Source organism: Hyperolius riggenbachi, chromosome 7 (assembly GCF_040937935.1).
Source record: "Hyperolius riggenbachi isolate aHypRig1 chromosome 7, aHypRig1.pri, whole genome shotgun sequence".
NCBI lineage: Eukaryota > Metazoa > Chordata > Amphibia > Anura > Hyperoliidae > Hyperolius > Hyperolius riggenbachi.
The window spans coordinates 143,135,528-143,157,016 of record NC_090652.1 but is presented as its reverse complement, the minus strand read 5'-3'; the positions used below and the strand labels follow the sequence as shown (position 1 = coordinate 143,157,016).

Genomic DNA, 21,489 nt, shown 5'->3' with positions numbered 1-21,489 from the left:
ATTTTGCAGGGAGGTAGTTACTTGTCCTGGGGGAGGGGAAGTGGTTAAAAAAGTTTTACTTGTATGGCTGTATACCTAATAAGAAGAAAGCCTCTGGAACCTGTAGAGGCTTTCCATGCCTTCCTCTGAGCCTTTGTTGCTGCTCATGGACCCATGAAGAAATCTGACAAGGGCTTCTCAGACTGAAGATCAGGGCTGCGCAACTCTTCAGAAATGAGCGTGGCCATACTGCACCTGCGCAGGTATGCCCCATCTGTGCAGTAAGCCAGAGGCACTCATGCATGAAGAAGAGTGCAGCCCGGACCTTCCACAGGTTTCCAGGGAGCAACAGCAGTGGTGAAGAAGACACGAGAAGCCTCTGCAAGGTCCAGAGGCTTTCCTCTTTTTCAGTAAGTATGTGTCTTACTTACCTGAGACTGGCCTCTGGTCATTGGCGTACCAATAGGGGATGCGACCCCTGCCGTCGCGGGGGGCCCGGGGCCCTCCTTGGGCCCGCTCAGGGACTTTTGGGGGCAGGAGACGTCGCAGCATAAGAGGAGAGTGTGGCAGATCGGTGGGGAGGGTTGAAATCCCCCTCCCTCACCTCGGGCTCTCCTCTCAGCGCTCCCCCTCCTGAAATCATTGGTGGCAGCGGGCAGGCAGCAGCAGCAGCAGCGGTGGCGGCAGGATGATACATTACCTCCTTCTCGCTGGAGGACTTCCGTTCTAAGAGCTTGCAACTTCCTGTGTAAACAGGAAGTTGCTCTTAGAGAACGGAAGTCCTCCAGCAAGAAGGAGGTAATGTATCATCCTGCCGCCACCGCTGCTGCTGCTGCCTGCCCGCTGCCACCAATGATTTCAGGAGTGGGAGCACTGAGAGGAGAGCCCGAGGTGAGGGAGGGGGATTTCCCCCCTCCCCACCGATCTGCCACACTCTCCTCTTATGCTGTGACCCCTCCTGCCCCCAAAAGTCCCTGAGCGGGCCCTAGTGGGGTGGACGGATTTTTTTTTTGCAGGGGGGCCCGGGGATTTCTAGGTACGCCCCTGCCTCTGGTTTTCTTTAAAATGAGTTTCTTAAGAAGAACATTATGTACTATATCTTCTTCCGTGGTTAATACAGCTTTGTTATTGTATGTTTCTCTAAAAAGGTCAAGATATTCAATGTATGATATGTTAAATTGCAGTGTTTTTTTCTAATTGCATTCACACTTTAAATGGTAATCTAAGGCCAACACTAAATCCTTGTATATGTTATGGCCTAATCAGAAATCGGCCAAAGTGGGAATTGGCTGGCTATTTCTAGAAATGACTGATTTGAAGTCGGCCAAAGTCCAAAATGCTGGGAATTTCTGACATTGGCCGGTCAGTTTGCAAAATGGCCAAAGTCAGTTTGCCAAATTCTGGGTCCTGTCCAGCACCTTGAATGGCACTCGGAACTTCCTCTCTGCTCTGAAAGATACACAACAGCATAATAACTTTTACAGAAAACATTTCTTTGTTACAGCTAATACAAATCCTGCAACAAATCAGCAGTGTGTCTACTTCCCGATTTCATGGAAGCAGACATGTTAACATTGTGTGCTTTCAAATTAGCTGCTCTGCTGTGGCAGTCAGGTGACACAGGGGAGAGATCAAATTACAGTGGTGATTAGTCACAAATGAGTGTGGGGGGGGGGGTGCATGTCTGGGGGTGCGTTGCTGGGTGCTTTGCATGGGGGATTTGCTGGGCGCTTTGCATGGCTGGGGGGATTTGCTGGGCACTTTGCATGGCTGGGGGGATTTGCTGGGCGCTTTGCATGGCTGGGGGTGCTGTCCTGGGCACTTTGCATGGCTGGGGGAATTTGCTTGGCGCTTTGCATGGCTGGGGTAGTTTTGTTGGGCGCTTTGCATAGTTGGGGGTGCTTAGCTGGGCACTTTGCATGGCTGGGTGCTTTGCTGGGCACTTTGCATGGCTGGGGTAATTTTACTGGGCGCTTTGCATGGCTGGGGGTGCTTTGCTGGGCACTTTGCATTGCTGGGGGGCTTTGCTGGGCACTTTGCATGGCTGGGGGGCTTTGCTTGGCACTTTGCATGGCTGGGGTGCTTTGCTGGGCACTTTGAATAGCTGGGGTAGTTTTGCTGGGTGCTTTGCATGACTGGGGGTGCTTTGCTGTGCACTTTGCATGGCTGGGGGGCTTTTCTGGGCACTTTGAATGGCTGGGGTAGTTTTGCTGGGTGCTTTGCATGGCTGGGGGTGCTTTGCTGTGCACTTTGCATAGCTGGGGGCTGCCTGCGCTACTTACAGACCTCAGATCAGGGCAACCAGGGAGGAGGAGAGAGGCAGAGCAACGCGCACGCTACCCACCCGGACCTGTACACTTCACATGCGGAAGTGAGCAATTATTTCACTTCCGCATGGAAGTGTTTGCGTCCTGTGGGTCGCATGTGCGTTCATATGCCTCTCTCCGCCTCTCCGGTCCGGTCACCCTGATCGGAAGTCTGTATAGAACGGCAGCGGGGAAAAGCTGAGCGGGACTTCGGGACTTGGCCAGCCACTCTATTTTGCACATTGCCGGATCAGCCAGCTACTTCTAGATTTGAGCGGCCAGAACCCGAAGTGGCTAGACTTCGGGTTCTGGCCGTAACATATACACGCTAAAGTCTAGGCAACTGTGGCAGTCTAAGCCAAGAATCTAGCATGTATACATCTACCCCACCAATGTCATTTAAAGATCTGGCATTCCAGAACATTACATTGCATAAATGAATGCACCATTCCAATCCTTACCAAACCTGTTGGAAGGTGCTTCATCATACATCACACCACCATCCCACCGCTCACCTCCATAGAAACCATACATGTCACTCAGCATACCTTCTACTCCTATACCTTTCCCTGCTTCTTCTGGTGGTCTGATTCAGTAACGCTTTAAAAAATTCAGAATAATAATCCCTGAAATCTCTGTATTGTCATCATTCAGAACATCAAGCAGCTGTTATTCAAAGCCTGTCTCCAGGCACCAGTCTAAATATACCATGTAATAGTTTACAAGTCAAATTGTTCAAATGCTCTCTTTTCTGTGTGAAACATGGCATCTGTAACTGAAAGTGCTATCTTAAAACTTTGATCACATGACGTATAGGCAGCTGTGTTGTGGGAATTACTTTAAAACTCTTTGTGTGGGGCTGCTGATGCATGGATTGTGTCAACCTGCTGCTGAGAATGCAAGGGGAAAGGCACAGACAGAACTCTCTTAGTGGTTTGCATTCTGTAGCAATGACAGTCCATGGATCCAGAAGTGGTCAATGTTTGGGCTCCTAAACAGGTACTGTGATGGTGGTATATTTGACATTTGCTCATTAATCTTTTCCAGACCGAAGCAGTTGGAATCTACGTTATGCTGGTGGTTGTGTGGCTTTGACAGGACAGGACCTTGATTCCAAATAATCACCAACTAATCATTGGCTCCTGACCCCATGATTACTGTGAGCCAATCACAGTAATCACAGGGCAGAATAGGGAAAGGACGGCTCTGGTCCTTAAGGGGCCAGAGCCGACCAGTTTTAAGGACCAGAGCCCTCCGTTCCCAAAAGGGTTAAGGAGCTTGTACACAGATAAAATTAAGCTTTGCCGCTAAATGATTGCACGGGACTAAGAAAACATGTATGCATAATGTGAGGCTTTAAAGTGTACCCGAGCTGAAGCTAAGGTATAAAATACTTACCTATGAAAAGGGAAGCCTCTGGATCCTAACCAGGATTCTCTTGCTGTCCTCTGGTCCAACATCACAGTGTGTGGACCCTTCAAAGATTGCTGACGTTTACCTGCGTGACTACGGCAGCACTTGTGCAGTAAGCTGGAGCCTTTCATGCATAAGCGACTCCGTGCTACAGCGCAGGTGCAGCCGTGCTCATGGGACTGCAGCACGGGCATTCTCATACCAGAAGAGGAGGTAGCCTGGATCAGCTGGAGGGACTGCAAGTCGCAATGGGGGACTGGAGGTGAGCAAGGGAAGCCTTTTTTTAGGATCCAGGGGCTTCCCTCTTTTTAGGTAAGTATGTGTTTTAAAGTTCAGGTTCCATTTAAACTGTCCAATTTCCGGGTCTTTTACCAGGTCTTTACCTAAATAGGTGTAACTTACTTCAGAGGTTACAAGTTGTAGCAAATCGGAGGGAGATGTAATTCAGGGTTTTGTCAAGGCAACCACCAGAGCCCCGAATTACGGGTACATATTATTTCGGCGCCGCTAAGTTCGGCGTGGGGAGACCCGAATGACGGCTCACCCCGCTGCCGCTAAACTCAGAGGAGGCGTTAAATACTATTCCCCCTCCAAGTTGTCGTAATTCAGAGGGAGATGTAATTCGGGGTCTGGCTGCCGCCAGAGCCCCGAATTACCGCTACGCGGGGTGCGCATCCCCATGATAGCATTGCTGCTATGATGGTGCCCAGTTTCGGCGCTTGGCTCTCAGAGCCGCGCGCCTAAATGAACCGTTCCACTGAATTACCATTACGCGGGGTTTGCAGCATAGCATTGCTGCTATGGCGGCACCCAGCTTCGGCACTAACAGGCGCTGAAATGAACTGATCCGCGGTAGAGGATCTTTCCTACATTTTTCTAATCAATTAAAAATTTGCCTGGGGAGTCGTTTGATTTAGAAACTTGAGTTCCACTGTAACTATAGTTATGTCATGTTCTCTCTTGGAAAACATGATGGTAAAAGCATGTGTTGTCGTTGTTATGTGTCTGTGCCGTAATGGCCTCTAACTGTATTGTCTGTTTTTCTTTTACTTTTTCAACCTTTCTGTGGATGCTTTCTTTGCTGCATTCCTTGTTACGAAAGAATGGCAGCAGAGCAAGAGCACCATCATCCTATGATTTTAAACAGCTTTCACAAAGATCACATCATTCACCCTTAAAGCTGTAAGGAACACACGGCATTGATTGACACGGGTTTAATCAATGTTCTTAGCAAATCCTCAATTGGAATTTCAGACGGAAACCTTCTGATATAATTTGCCATAGATAACACACTAACAGCTGTGAGTGACTGGATCGATATTCAAGTATCAGAGTCATTCAAGCAGGTCCCCAGTGACAACTGCTTTCTATGGTGCATCTCAGAGTTCTTTTTAATTGCGTGCATGTGTTGATGACTTGTTGGTGAGGATGTTGTGCAAGCGTTCCACACTGTGCCTAAAGTGTATTTAACGCTTGCACAGAGTAAGGCTGAGTAAGAGATAAATTAGTCACAACTGTGGTGGCAGCTAAAAAGCCCACCAGTGTACTAAACGCCCAACTCCCACTGCTTCCACATTAAAGAGCAAATTTATAGCTGATGTAGCCCATTAGGAAAAGGTTTGTTTTATGTAATGCTAATGTCCAAATCTGCTTCTGTTTCCTGGAATCCTGACAGCGACACACTGCATACATGCCAACAACACGTATCAGACATAGCAGTAATAGGATAGAGAGGCATGCATTCGCTATGCAAATGAAGTGTGTTATTGGGAAAATGCTCTCGGATGCTGCACTCCCACTGGGTCAATGAACACACAGATGTGAAGTACACTTTATAGTGAGCTCTGTATGTATCTACATATCACCGCCTTACGCGCATCTGCTGTCTAAGCAGTACGGGAAAATATGTCTCAATGATTGATGCTTACTGCTCTATATGGAAAACATTAAAAAAGGATTATGTGGACGATATAAAATAAGAATATAGGGTATGCCTACTATGAATTTTTTATAAGCTGGAGTAAATAATATTGTCAGTGGCTCCCTCTTATTCACTATACTGCTGCGGAATGATTTCAGATGCAATCTGATTGGATGATATCCGCAAGAGATACATCCCTTCTTAGAAATCAATAATGTCTGCTACTTGTGGCAATAAACCCATTTCCCAGAATTCCACAATGACAGCGTTTCACTGATAATTCTTTTCTATGCTCTTTTCAATGACATTTTGCTAAAGTGCTTCTATGATACATAAATAAGAGCTGAAAATGCAAGCTTTGCCCATACAATACCAATCAAGTGGCAATTAAAACGGCATACGAGATCACTGGCCGCCGGGAGACTTGGGCACAAGATACAGCCGATATATGGCTTATCCTGCTGCTACACAAATCCCGGCCGCGTTAAATACTATTACCCCTCCAGAGGATGGTGGGAAATGATGTATTTCCGCTGCCAGCTACTGCTGGAAGCCGAATTACAGTGTTTTAAATGTAACTTCAACTCTGTCTTCTGACGGCGCCGAAGTTACACTCTGTGCGCCGCTATAGCCGTAATTCCTATTATGGTCTATGGTGCCACCGGCTGCGCCCAAATCTCCTGCGCTCTTATTACAGAGCTCCATTAAAACGACCTTGTGAGAGAGTCCTACATATTTAACAGGTAGATAGGATGCATAGTGTGCAGCCTTACCACCTCATTAGTGAAGGCTGCTGTTTAGTGATGGTCATATCTAGGAGAATTCATGGAAAAGCGTGTGATCAGTTTGGTTGGGCGATAGATATGCAAGTCTCTGATTTGCTAATCATGATCATGTGCAAGAGCAGGATGTGATTACAGCAAATCAGAGCTGTGCAAATCTTTCAGCTGGTCAAACAAATCACATGCTTCTCCCTGAGTTTTCCTAGACATGACCATCACTATGTGCTGTTATGTACAGAGCAGTGGCATAACTACAAATCATGGAGCCCCCCAGCCAAACTTTGATGGTGCCCCCAAATGTTCACACCCATTCTCTTGCCTCCCTTTTTTGCCCTTCACAGCCTTGAGACCCATCTCACAAAGGTTAAAAAACAAGTGTGGCCCTCATAAGCTTCATACCCATTACAAGTGTAGCCACAAAAACACCTGATCTTAAGTAAAGTCCCCTGTATCGTAGGAAGGGAAGGTTAGTAGTTGGGGCACCAAACAGCTCTAGGCCTCCCTGCAATCACAGTGGCTGTTCCCCTTTAGCTACACCACTGGTACAGAGCTCTGCTAATTAGCAGTAGAGTTGGGCCGAACGGTTCGCCTGCAAACGGTTCCATGCGAACTTCCGTGGTTCGCGTTCGCGTCCCACAGGCGAACGTTTGCGGAAGTTCGGTTCGCCCCATAATGCACCATGGAGGGTCAACTTTGACCCTCTACATCACAGTCAGCAGGCCCAGTGTAGCCAATTAGGCTACACTAGCCCCTGGAGCCCCACCCCCCTTATATAAGGCAGGCAGCGGCGGCCATTACGGTCACTCGTGTGCCTGCATTAGTGAGAGTAGGGCGAGCTGCTGCAGACTGTCTCTCATAGGGAAAGATTAGTTAGGCTTAGCTTGTTCCTGGCTGCATGCCTGTTCTGTGAACCCACCACTGCATACCTGTACTGTGAACCCACCACTGCATACCTGTTCATTGAACCCACCACTGCATACCTGTTCAGTGAACCCACCACTGCATACCTGTTCAGTGAACCTGCCACTGCATACCTGTTCTGTGAACCCACCACTGCATACCTGTTCTGTGAACCCACCACTGCATACCTGTTCAGTGAACCCACCACTGCATACCTGTTGTGTTCAGTGAACCCGCCACTGCATACCTGTTCTGTTCAGTGGACCCGCCACTGTATACCTGTTCAGTGAACCCGCCACTGCATACCTGTTGTGTTCAGTGAACCTGCCACTGCATACCTGTTCTGTGAACCCGCCACTGCATACCTGTTCTGTGAACCCACCACTGCATACCTGTACTGTGAACCCACCACTGCATACCTGTTCAGTGAACCCAGCACTGCGGGCAGCTGCAACAACAAAAGAAAAGGCATGTACATGCGCCCATTACCGTTCGTGATCATTACCTTGCCGTGGTGAAGGGGCTTGCGTATCACAATGAAGCAATGACCGGCGCCTAGATGAGTGTCTCGGGGGGCACACAAAAGATAATAAGGTTGTTGCTTCATTGTGGTCAGACCAAATTTGATCAGCTGGACAGTCACTGTTCTGTCATTCAGCTACATCAGCCAGGCGACTATATGGGCTGTAAAGCCACCAAAACCTGCACTCTCGCCATGGTGCGCACCAGTCCAGCACGGCCGTCACTACACAAACAGCTGTTTGCGGTGCGTTACACGGTGAGTTTGGTGTGTCAGTGTGAAGCAGTACCTTAATTACACTACCTGATTGATGTATACACATGCAAGATGTTTTAAAGCACTTTAGGCCTGTCATTTAGCATTCAATGTGATTTCTGCCCTTAAAACGCTGCTTTGCGTCAAATCCAGATTTTTCCCGGGGACTTTTGGCGTGTATCCCACTCCGCCATGCCCCCCTCCAGGTGTTAGACCCCTTGAAACATGTTTTCCATCACTTTTGTGGCCAGCATAATTTTTTCTATTTTTCAAAGTTCGCCTCCCCATTGAAGTCTATTGCGGTTCACGAACTTTTCTGCGAACCGATCCTTCCACGAAGGTTCGCGGACAGGGTTCGCGAACCAAAAATCTGAGGTTCGTGACATCACTATAGGGGAGGGATGGGCACAAGCTCCACCACTTCTGATTGGGTGCTAGGGCCTCTGCTGGACCCCTTGAAACATCTTTTCCATCACTTTTGTGGCCAGCAGAATTTTTTTTCCAAAGTTCGCCTCCCCATTGAAGTCTATTGCGGTTCGCGAACTTTTCCGCGAACCGAACGTTCCGCGGAAGTTCGCGAACCCGGTTCGCGAACCTAAAATCGGAGGTTCGGCCCAACTCTAATTAGCAGTGAGTGGCAGTCAGATGACTACTATCCCTGCTTCCCACTACCACCTGAAAAGCTCCCTGCATTGGAACAAAGGCCAGACTGTGATGTGAATAGGAGACTGAGAGTGGATTTGACTGGTAGGGGGAAGTGTACCTTAGGTGTAGGACACCATGGATCACTGGGGGCATGACCAGAGTAGAGGGTGGCATGGCTGGACTTCCAAACCAAGAAGTTCAGCCGTGTACTGGGGCTTGCCAGGGCCCAGGTGGACCTTAGTGCAGTAGCCGGCACTGCTGAAAAGGTAAGGCTGAATAGCAGGCAGCATTACCACCAGATTACTGTCATGTGATACTCCACAGCAGGCATGTCAAACCGGTCCTGCGAGGGCAGAGGTCCTTACACATTTTTGATACAGCTCACATAAATTGATGGGTCTGAATCAGGAAAGGTGTGGTCCATCAGGTAGAACATGTTACACTCTTTCTCGGTCTATCCTAAATACTGGCATGGATCTGGCCCTCCAGGCCTGGAGTTCGACACCTGTGCTCTACAGGTTTACTTGCTTTTATTGAAGTCTTTAGTATCTACTAAACTTTCCTTAACTTACCACATACCTAAATAACATTGTTTTTATATTGCACAGAATGTGCTTTCTCTGTTTTATAGGGCCTGTCATTTTGATTTTTGGAAAATTCTGGCAGAGCTGCTCCTCCCAAGCAATACGTAGCAGCTGCTCCTTGACTAGTGATAAGCAAAAATGTTTAAAGGGATACTGTAGGGGGGTCAGGGGAAAATAGGTTGAACTTACCCGGGGCTTCTAACGGTCCCCCACAGACATCCTGTGTTGGCGCAGCCACTCACCGATGCTCCGGCCCCGCCTCCGGTTCACTTCTGGAATTTCAGACTTTAAAGTCTGAAAACCACTGCGCCTGTGTTGCCGTGTCCTCGATCCCGCTGATGTCATCAAGAGCGCACAGCGCAGGCCCAGTATGGTCTGTGTCTGCGCAGTACACTCTTGGTGACATCAGCGCGAGCGAGGACACGGGCGTGCAGGCGCAGTGGTTTTCTGACTTGAAAGTCAGAAATTCCAGAAGTGAACTGGAGGCGGGGCCGGAGCATCGGTGAGTGGCTGCGCCAACACAGGATGTCTGCGGGGGACCATTAGAAGCCCCGGGTGAGTTCAGCTCATTTCCCCCCGACCCCCCTACAGTATCCCTTTAATAATATGTTTATTTGGGTATAAACTTACATGTAGAACCACATGTTTGAGGCATAGCTCTTGTTTACAATTGAGTTCCTGACTTAGGACCACTTTAAGTAATTCGTTCACACGCACAGTCACGCACAGTAGTGGAAATTGCAGCACATGCCTACCTGCTGTTCCCTACCTGCAGTCACCATTGCATTGCATCTACACCATCTTCTTAGGCCACATAAATGATGGCTACTTGATTTTTTTTTAAAACAGAACATAGTCATTTGTCACCAAGAGAATATTATTTTTAGTAATGGCCTCCAACAGTTCAAGTTTAGTATATGTAAAATGCCCTACCTGCCATACAATGTTAATTTTCTCCAAACAGCAGTGTGAATTAGCTCATTTTCAAAACATAGCCAGCCATCTGCCTACACCTCTCTGAGGTTACGCAATAGTCCCTACACTTGCCTGTTGATTGGACAGGTTGGTGGAGCACTACAATGATGGGTGATCACTTTCCTCTCCTGTAATCAAACTTACCGCACGCATTGCATGATGCAGCAATACCTGCCTGCCTCACACTACAGCCTATCCCCTGCCAAAGTGGGTGCAGAATTTCTAGAGGTTTACATAAGGCTCATGTAAAAGTAGACCAAGGTAACCAGACTAGTTGTATTTAAAATTAATTTATGATTATGTTTAAAGCAAAGCAGTATTACAACCCTCTGAACAATTTTCAACATTAATGTTGAAGATTGCTTACACCTCCACTCCTTGGGCTTGATTTACGAAGACAAAAAGCATGCATTATCCAAGTTAACACGCCTTATCAGAGTATCATAGCGAGCGCTACAAACTTATGCCTGCTAATTGGCAATGATGAGAGCTCCACTCGTCCTGCCCTGAACCCCATGTGAGTTCGTACTGCTTGTTATGCTACTCTGATAAGGCGTGTTAACTTTGATAAGGCGTGTTATCTCTGATAAGGCATGCTATTTCTCTTAGTGAATTAAGCCCCTTGTCTGCACAGCTGGCAGCTGCACAGCACAGGCACAAAGTACAACCCACGGCTGCACAGCAGCACAGAGCCACTCGTGCACAGCTCATTTTTCCTTGCACAAGCAGCTATATGCTACTGCTCCGGTTGTAAACTCACTGGTGTCTGTGTAGCACGTACAATATTGCACATAGGCTGAGAATATGAAAACGGTCCCAGTTGGCTGCGGTGGGGTCACAGAGTATTGGAGAGATATCCAATGCATCTAGAGCATTTACACTTAAAGGGACTCCGAGCAGTGCAGAAACTATGAAAAGATGCATATCATTTTAAAGCTCTCTTTCTCCTCTTTCCAATGATATATAAACCGTCGCCCTACGCCTTTTAGTTTTCGCTATTTTCGCGATTGAAATTGCCACGGCCGCGATTTCAATCGCGAAAATAGAGAAAACTAAAAACGATTTGGGTGTCGCCAGAAAGAGGAGAAAGAGAGCTTTAAAATGATATCCATCTTTCCATAGTTACTTGTATTACACAGGACGACACTTTCCCCAGTGTCAGCAGCTCCATTCAGCAGAATGGAGCTGCTGACTTTAGGAAAAAGTCGCCCTGTGTAATACAATGTAACTATGGAAAGATGGATATCATTTTAAAGCTCTCTTTCACCTCTTTCTGGCGACACCTAAATCGTCACCTTACGCCTTTTAGTTTTCTCTATTTTCGCGATTGAAATCGCGGCCGCAGCAATTTCAATCGCGAAAATAGAGAAAACTAAAAGCCGTAGGGCGGCGGTTTATATATCATTGGAAAGAGGAGAAAGAGAGCTTTAAAATGATATGCATCTTTCCATAGTTTCTGCACTGCTCGGAGTCCCTTTAATCAGTTGGTACATGTTTTTTTTTTCTTCTCCATAGCAGTGCATTATGATTTTTTTTTTCCGTTAAAATGCATAAAGTGTGAACTGAGCCTTTGGAAAACATGGACATTACTTTGAAAATCAGTTGTCCTTTCAGTTATAACTGAGAACAACTGAATAAGTGTAAATGGGGCCTTGGGGTTACAGTAAAGAGGACTTAGATGCTTTCCTTACATTGAAGGGCTATAATAACTAGGTAGTTCCTGAGAGAGTTGATCCAGGTATTTATCTGACTGCCATCTGGAGTCAGGGAGGAATTTTTTAAGTCTAATTGGCCCAGGCCTTGTAAGGTTTTTCGCCTTCCCCTGGATCAGCTGGGATATGTGAGGGTTCGGGATGTTTTTCTTTTGTTGTGCTTGTTTTTCCCTCTGTTTGAACTTAGTGGACGGATGTCTTTTTTCAATCAAACTATGTTACTGTGTATACTTTAAAGTGGGCCCAAATTAAAAATACAAGATTTCAGAAATAAAATCTATTGTCTAAATTATGATAATAAATAGCAGCCTTTTTCAGCTGCATAATGACAAATATATAATATTTTACATTTATTGGAGGAACCCCTCCCTTCCTTTCATATTGCTGGGACAGAATCCGGCAGACTGGTGGAGGAGATAAAAAACAAAAGCAAAACACAGGCTGCTACTGATGATGTCACAGGGGAGGCGATCTCAGCTTGTGTGAGATTTCACATACACGACACCCCTGTGAGGGAGGGTAGCTGATGACAAACACACCCATGATCTAAAACCTGCTACTAAGCTCAGAAGTAATGGCTGCCACCTGTATAACCCTAGTTATGAAAAGAGTAGGGTGAAAAGCATGCACTGAAATGCTCATAGGCTTGAAGGAGTGTTTATTTATCTTTGTACGTGTCAGAGTGATGCAACTAAATATTTTGAATTAAAAAAATGTTTGGTTTGGGCCCGCTTTAAGCTGGGACAATGGACCCAGAACTGTATGACTGTATGTCATACCATAAACAGTAAATTCTAGCATTGCGATTCGTACCAGCATATAATAATTCTAAGATACACACTTTGCTAGAAGAGACCTAGATAATTTACATATTTTAATCACAGTCCCTCAAAGCACAGGGCAAATCATACAGTGCATATAGACTGTTCATGTTATGTAATACATTAAATGCTGTGCTCACGTGTCACTTGAAGTATTCAGAGCTGGCCATGATGACCCAATAAATAAGCGAAATAGAACAGATTTCTCAGAGGCAACTAGACAATGCTGAGACTTGAGTATCCCTTCCCTGGAACACTACAAGCTGGACAGTACTTGATTTTGCCATTGCTTTCTTCAGATTTTTTCTGGTTTGACAGTTTTAAATAATACACTATATTGTATTTTATTGTAGCCATAAGCCCTACATTGCGCGTTTTGCTTCCTCCAGAAACAGCTATGTTGCAATTGCAAATGTATTGCTTATTCAGCAAGCTTTTGCCTTTGTATTAATGATTCCAAATTGTATGTGACAGACAGTGGTAAAACAAGGACAAATGTTGGTACATGCTTCTGAGTGCGTACATATTAGTACAACATTAAATACTATTCCCCCCTTACGTCGCAGCAACTCGGTGGTAGAAGTAATTTTGAGTCAGACTATTGCCGGTTCCTGAATTACAATTAAAATAACGCTGTGTGGCCATAGACATTTTAACATTACGTCTATGGTGGCGCCCAGGTTAGATGGGGAAGAGCGTGTGTAGAAGTGACCTACTTCGCTTCTGAACAACAGGTAAATAATGTGGAGTGTGCAAGAATATTCATTACACCTTTGAAGTTGCCCTATATAGATATTACTCTGTACATAATTGTGTTGATTTTTGTAGTTGTCTTGTACATTCCAGGTCACATCCTTCACTTGAATTAATTAACCACATTACCCTGTGCCACCTCCTTTAAGAGTGCTACCAGTCAGTGAGCCATGTCCTTACGTCCCCTCAGCTTGTCAATCCTCAGGGGAGCTTTGGTCTAAGTGCTATATAGAGTACCACCAGATGTTATGGAGCTATGTAAGGGATGAGGGTCAAATACATCTTATAATCTTTTATGTATGAAAGAGTCCTGCATTGTCATACATTTCTTCACATCGAACGCAATGATTATTTTGTTGGTTAATCAAGAAATCAGTGAAGATCTTGATTTTTTTCCTTCCTATGTCTGGTTTAAGAATATTCATTATAGGATTGTTTGATTATGTAGTTAATTTTCTAGCTTTCCATGAATTTAAATAGCCTATAGAGACAAACCTTATGTCATGTTTAGCATGTTCCTCACTACATTGCTTACAAGAGGGAGGCCTTTTTTATTGAAATCATTTGAAATTATTGAAATTAAGAAACCTAACCTCTGTTAAGCCTCCATTTTTTTTAAGCGCATGGTATAGTAAATTTTTATTAATTAGCAATGCACAATTGGACTTCATGCAATAAATATATTTAAAATACCTGACTGGTGTTTATATCCTGAAGCTCAATTTCCTGTTGAGATGACCATGCAAGAGAGAAAGCTGGAGAGAAAGCTGTCCAAAATCTTCCCCCATCCCATCATCACCCACACAAGTACAGGTCAGAGTGAAAATTGGAGGGGGCAGACACTCTCTTCCTGTCTTCCTGTTAGTTCAGATCAACTGGCCTCACACAACTTGTTGAGAGATTTGCTTTTTATATCCAGCACTGCAGCTCAGTCTCATAATGATAAGAATTTGCTGAGTTGCAGTGCTGTCTTGTCTGCCAAAGGAAGGAGCTTGCACCAGCTGGAAACCTCGTTAAGGGCTCTGCCTTTGAGATGAGTGACTAGGGTTCATATTCTGGTTAGGGCCAGTACGTATTCAGCAAGGAGTCCTTGGGCAAGACTCTCTAACACGGCAGGTTGGCCTCTTGATTACGCCCTTAGTGGTTGCAGCTCACAGGCGCTTTAAGTAGAAAAGCGCTATACAAATGTTAGGAGTACAGTAGAGTCCCAGTTATCCGGAAATCAACTAACCAGAAGTCTCAACCAACCAGCCAGAACAAATCGGCAGCATTCATCACAGTAGTAAAGGCCAACTTCGTAGGCTCTTTGTAGGTTCTACTGTGCTTAAAGACTGGTTACATGGCTTCCCCAAGGTTAATATGCTTTCAATTACTATATTTTAATACTTAAAACAAAGAGAGTGGGGTATAGTAGTGTATTTGTTAGGCCTATTTTTTTAACATTGAGTCTCAAGCAAACCAGAAAGCACACTTATCTGGCATCAGCTGATCCCCATCTGTGCCGGATAGCCAAGACTCTACTGTATTAGTATGAAGACTGGTTGAGTGATGGCACAGCCCCCATTCAGTTTCAGTAGCATTAAATATCTGTGAGGGAGAACTAGGGCTCTAAGCAGAAATTATTACCTGCTTGTTGTTATTAATTATACATTTCTTTATTGATGACACCCATATTAAGAGGTGATTGGATGAGCACAATGATAAATAAATGAATAACTAAATAAAATAAATGATCCGAGAAAGAGAGCCTATGGGTTTTGCTATTTAACACAAGTGTATGATTAAAGATGAACTGTGACTAGTCTTTCCAGCGAAAATCAATTTTTGGAGAAAACTGCCGTTATTTTATTTCAGTGCTTCACAAGGCTTTCTGTATTTTAATGTTATTATAAAGTATATTTTCATTTCAATCTATAGCTAGCTATGAAATTCCAATACTAGCTATTGGCTAAAATCTTGCAAGCTTGAAATCTGTCATCTCCGCCTACAAAATTTGAATTTTTCTACATGAAAATGTGTTTGCACAGAGCAGGAGCTTGTTACTTATTTCACCACCTGTACTAATCCACTAACTGACAGCTAATTTGGATACTCCTATATTACAATCCTTGTTAGAAAACCTGTGGAATAAGTGTGTTTTGCATGCTTACATATAAACAAGCTAAACTAAAGCTTGCCATTTAACCCTGTTAGCTGTAAAGTTGGATTTAAGGTATCAATGGTCCTTGAGTTTCATATTAGCAACATTGGTAAAATAACTAAATGGTCTTTTAGTCTTACATGATACTATTGGTCCCATGTTCAGGCATAATACTCATTTGATGAATTTAACTACAACTAGCAAGTTTTAGTCTTGGATTTTAATATGGCAAGGTGACTGTTTTCATCCAAAACAAATCAAATCCCCATACAAACATGCTGCTCTCTGCTGACTAGTGTGTTCTGCCTTATGTGAGAGAGGGAGGATGAGCAGGAGCAACTGCCATAGGAGATAATAGCAGCCAGGCAAGAGGTTGCATTATGGCTGATCACTAAGGACTGGTGTGCAGATGTTGGGGAAGACCTGTACTCACGAAAGATAATTTCCAGCAATCAAATTTGAAAGTGTATATATGCCTTTAACTTTGCTATATGGATTTAGAGGACATTATGTAAAGCTTGCCACTGGTAGACTGATCTGGTAGATGCTGTTATGCTTTTATGGACAGTGAACAGCCTATTGTTTGTCTTCTTCAGTTGATTGGATGTTTGAAATCATCACAGTGACAATTCATTGTACATTTGCCTCTCTACACCATCGCTACATTCCATCGGCCTCATAAACAATCTGCCTCATCTGTCTGCCCGTGTGTGACCAGAACAACATTAGGAATCAAAGAACAATTATGCAATGTAGTCAGAAACAACATCACACCAGATTGTATCACCTATGCATCCCTATAACACTTCATAAGAGCACAGAATATACTAAAAACAGTCACACACATGTGCTGAAAATGTTGCATTGCATAGCCTCAGAAGAGGTCAGAACACCTCTGTGCAGGGTTATAGTCTTTCCTCTCCCCTTCTTGCAACTAACTGCTGTTTTTTTCTTCTTTCAGTATGCATAAGGACCTTTTCACAGACAGAGCAGATAAATGTTCTTTAAAAAGAGATAACAGTCAGAGGTGAATATAGCAGTGCATTCCCCTGACCCAGATATTTTCAAAAGGAGCAAACGCAGTAGCTGATGTCAGTTATGAGGAGGATGGGTACTCATGCAGAAATCTGAGGTTTCCAATTTCACAATATCATGAAAGTTTCTAATACTTATAGGCTATTGCATGTCAGCAACTAGCCAGATGGAAAGAAATACTGCTCTGTTTACAAGCCAGAGATAAAATGTAACCCATCTGGGTAAACCCAGGGTTGATTTGTGATTGGCATTCATAGATATGAAACTCAGGAAAATGTGTCTATTATGTCTGTTAGTACTTGCTCTGGTGTTGGTTTGGTTAAGAAATGATTATACGCTAAGCCTGCCTATTTAAGACAAGTTGCTCCTGAGAAACAACAGGAAGCGTCATACAAATAGAGCATAGAAGCAGGTAATGATGACTGTTTCTACTATCTCTTATCAGCAGTCAAGACAGCAGCCTTTCTGGCTGCTAGACTGCCAGCTCCATCTGAGGGTATCACTTTTCACATTATATGAACTCTTTGGAGATGTTTGGCCTCTTTTGGGAAATGGGGGACCCAAAGGACCTGTGAAATGGCATCTCTTCTGAGCTAAGCCTTTCACTTACAGCTTTTGTATTGGGTCTCAAAGATGACATTTTTTAAAAAGTTTTCAATCTTTCAAACCCCTAAAATGACTGGTTCCAAATGTAAAAGCTTTCTGTTGATCCCAACTTCATATTTCTCTGCGGCTTGCCGTTTGCTGAGTATTTTCAATCATAATTCCCAGGTCAGTTTACTCTGGAGTACGGCAATTAATCCTGCATCCACCTTTTGGTTTCTGCTTCCCTTCCTGTATAACATTACATGGTTCCTTTTCCTAAAATAGTAGCTTAATTATTTCTAATTAGCATAAACCATTCATCAGATGGACTGCCCAACCCCCTTTAAATGCCAGCCTGTTTGGTGTGCATCTGCAAACTCATGGCTGTTACCTCCTTTCTATGACTCCTGTTAGCACTTAGTACAATTTTTATACCATTATTGTTTTATAGTATCTCTTCCCTGAAGATACTGTAAGGAAAGGAAACGCTGAAGGAAATTTCTAAAGAAAAACATTTAGTTCTGGCTTATCTAGTAAGGCATTGCCAAACAGCCATGATGCAGGGCAACATGAAGTAAGCTAGAGTAACAAATCACAGTTCAGCTTCTTACAATTTGGAGCAGTCAGAGGCATTGAAGAGTCATTCTGATTGGTTGTTCTGGAATACTCCACTTCCCATACTGACCTTTGATGTATAAAACTAAGCAGTTGGTGTAAAAAAGTGAGGGATCATAAGAACATACTGTAAGTACTGAAACCCACCTGAGTGGCCCCTCATATTCTCTGCCATAGGCCACAAACCTTCCCTCTCCCCTCTTCCTTCATTTTCTAGCCACAGTATTGAATCTCACTGCTGAAGACATTTATCACAATAGCTAAAGTAAACACATTCCCAAAGGGTTACAACTAAACAATCTCTAAAGGGAAATCAATATAACAATTTTAATTGATATGGATAGGGAGAGAAAAAACACTCTACAAACCATCAACATGTTCAATGCTGGGCATAATCCAATTACGGATTACCTAAAAAAAAACCATATGAAGCAAGTGAAAGCAGCTGATTTATTGCATGCAGCCAGCTAATTGTGTGCTGTATTATTTTAAGGTACAGAGGATTCACAATATCCATGTAACAGTGCATTCATTTAGTTCAGTCACATGTCTCCGAAGGCCTTTCTCCAACAGGGACAAGTGTTATGTACTGTCTACAAACACCACATTATTCCTCTGCGTTGTGCCTACTATCAACTAGAAAAAGATGAGATCTAATTGGCAGACATAGGTCAATAAGCAACATAGCACTTTGCCCCTATTACATAAACCTTGATGAGTCTTATCAATACCATGTGACCATATATTGTGCATGATTTACTGAGTGATGACAGTATTGATGATGGTTTAAGTCAGGTAGAGTGCAAAACATCAGCCCTTGCAATAAACATGTCATTTATCTCAATTAAAATAGGTCAGTGGTGGTAATCAGGTATAGGCTAATGACAAACATTCATAAATACACATAATCAGTGTCAGGTAACAGAGCAGGGATGAGACAGATAGATAGATAGATAGATAGATAGATAGATAGATAGATAGATAGATAGATAGATAGATAGATAGGGCTTATGTGAGTTTACACAGAAAGTCAGAACCCTTTATATCCAAACATGTTTCCATCTGCTATCATGTGGCTGAGATTTGCATAATGAATCACAGAGAACAGAGAAGTTAAAAATATGTTATGTCTTCACACAGAAGCTGACACGATCTGAATGTTGAGATGATGGGAAAAATGGGCTTTTGTCCCAAACTGTCAACCTGCCCACTGCCCACACAGATCTCTCTCCCTCTCATTCTCTCTCCTTCTTAGTGCATTGCTCAGTAACCTCATGTTTGTACATAATTCAGTTGTAGTACTTGTTTACATATTTCCTGTTTTCTCCTCTTTGCTATTTGTAACAGTAACCCGCTGAATATGCAATATATTAAGGCATCTCTGTGGCAACCTCATTCTACTTATTCGTTGCCTTCTCCCTCAGTGCTCCACTTTTATTCCCTCTACTCCCCCCCCCCCCCCCCTTCCAGTGCTAATCATCACCCAACAAAAGGATAACCTAGAAAATGTGAGCAGTCAACCACCATTTACACACGTAGAATCGCCAGGATTCAGTTGTCATTGCCTTGCAAAAAGCCCTTTATTCACAATTAAGCCACATGCATGTTAAATGGATTATCCCCTATGCAAGGAAAGACCTGCTCGATGCACAGAGGGGACGCCTGCAAAGGAGTTTAACCTAAATACACAGGCATCCACTCTGAGCAGGTGGATCGATCGTGCGCTCCCCATCTCCCGTGCAAGATGCTGCTTCTTGGCTGCCAAGTCAGATTCCACGATGCGTAGAAGATACAACTGAACCTAATATCCAGGGCTGCAAATGAGACGATTTCTGCAGCGACCGTGTGGGTGGTATATTTGTTTATATCACCGCTAGGCTATGAGAATATACTATGTCCTAGATAGAGGTGTTGTACACAGGAATCTAACCTTATAGTACCTTATTATCCGTGTGTATATTGTAAGGGTAGTAGTTATAGCGAGATATTTACAGGTCATAGTTCAGTCTCAGTCATCTTTAATGTCAAATAGGCGCTGTGACAAAGCTACAATGAAGGACCACTGTTGGCTCTCACAACCTCAGCTCGCTGAACTGTTTAGTAACTAGTGGACAGCGCCAGGTGCTGAAAGCATCAAGTGAACGCCTCTGATCATGCAGAGCTCCGCACTAGAGAGGATAATAACACGGATTGTCATTGATTTTAGGCATAGAGGGGTTAATATCTAAAAGAATGACCAACCTTGACATGTTTTCCCTCTGAGGTCTGTGCGCTTTCTCAAGTCCAAGTTTGGTGAATATCCCAACGAGAACCATGACAGCTACTACTCCACATATGATGTACACAATCAAATTGGTTTTATCCCTAGTAGGATCGTGTAGTGGGTCATCAAGCTTTGGGGGTGTCTTCCCTGGTTGCAACCAGATGGGTCTGTCATAGTTTGTACAGGTGCTCTGATCCAGTTTCGACTCTTTGAACTTACAGCAGTACCTAAAGCCACAAGTACCACAGCAGTAGATAAATTCCCCGGAGCTGCAGTTAAATGGTGAGTCCCATTGACCCATGACATCAAAATACCCCCTGCACCCCTCAGCAGTCTGAGGAGGTTCTGAAGACTCCAGATCTCCGGCATTGGAGAGGTTCACGTCGGAGACTACTTCAGTGCTCCCAAAGTGTGGCCCACCTTTCACCTGTGCCCAGCACAGAAAAGTAAAGAGATCCGCGAGGAAGTAATACAGTATTACCCTTTTCCCTTTCATGATAAGTAGCTTCCTTCCTCTATCTTGATAGAGAAGATCCAAAGTGGCAAAAAAACAACCATGGGGAGCAGAAGACAGGAGACCTCAGCCCATCAGTCCAAGTCCATCATCAGTACCAGATCTGATTACTGCAGTCCTCACCTGGAAGGTGTGATAATCCTCTCCTTGCTTGCAGTGATCTCTGTCTGCGTCTGTGTGCAGCAGCACTAACTGATCTGCACTTGTGGAATCGAGGAAAGCAGAGGGGATTCTGGATTGTTAGAGTAGTGTAAAGACAGAGTGAGAGAGAGGGGGACAGAGGGGAGGAGGAGGCAAGGGGAGGAATACATATAGGAGGAGTAGAGACTGAGGGAGGGATGACATGGGTCGTGAGTAAGGAGGGAGTGTTTCCAACAGATGCAGACGGATGCCTTTTAAATGAGTACTAGGTGAGCCAGCACAATATCCCATTATTCCCTTTCTGTTCAGCATTGTGTGCACAGGCTGAGACTGTACACAAGCTAGTCAAGAAAGTTATGTTCATAATCACTTCAACAACAGTGTTCAGTCTGTCCTGCTTTACATGTGTCAACTTCACATTGTAAACAAGGACAGCCTGAGCCTGCACTTTTGCTGTACATAAACCAGTGACATTTTCCTACTGCATTCAGCATACAGGGAACCTTCTTGTAAATTCGATCAAGTGTTCATGAATAAGGTGTGCATCAATCACAATCAGCAAAGGTAAAGTATGCTCTAAAAGTGCCCATACATGGTACAATAAAACATGTTCAATTTTCCTGTTTATTC

General features: G+C 44.2%; 1 protein-coding gene across 1 annotated transcript in view; it reads right to left on the bottom strand.

Moving 5' to 3' along the window:
* The window catches only part of SHISA9 (shisa family member 9), a 628,900-nt gene extending 607,975 nt beyond the window's left edge, over positions 1-20,925 (bottom strand). Inside the window, exon 1 of the mRNA XM_068244713.1 lies at positions 20,183-20,925. Within this exon, the coding sequence (XP_068100814.1) occupies positions 20,183-20,700 (518 nt within the window). The 5' untranslated portion in view covers positions 20,701-20,925. The remainder of the gene's footprint in view (positions 1-20,182) is intronic.
* Positions 20,926-21,489: the final 564 nt, after the last annotated feature.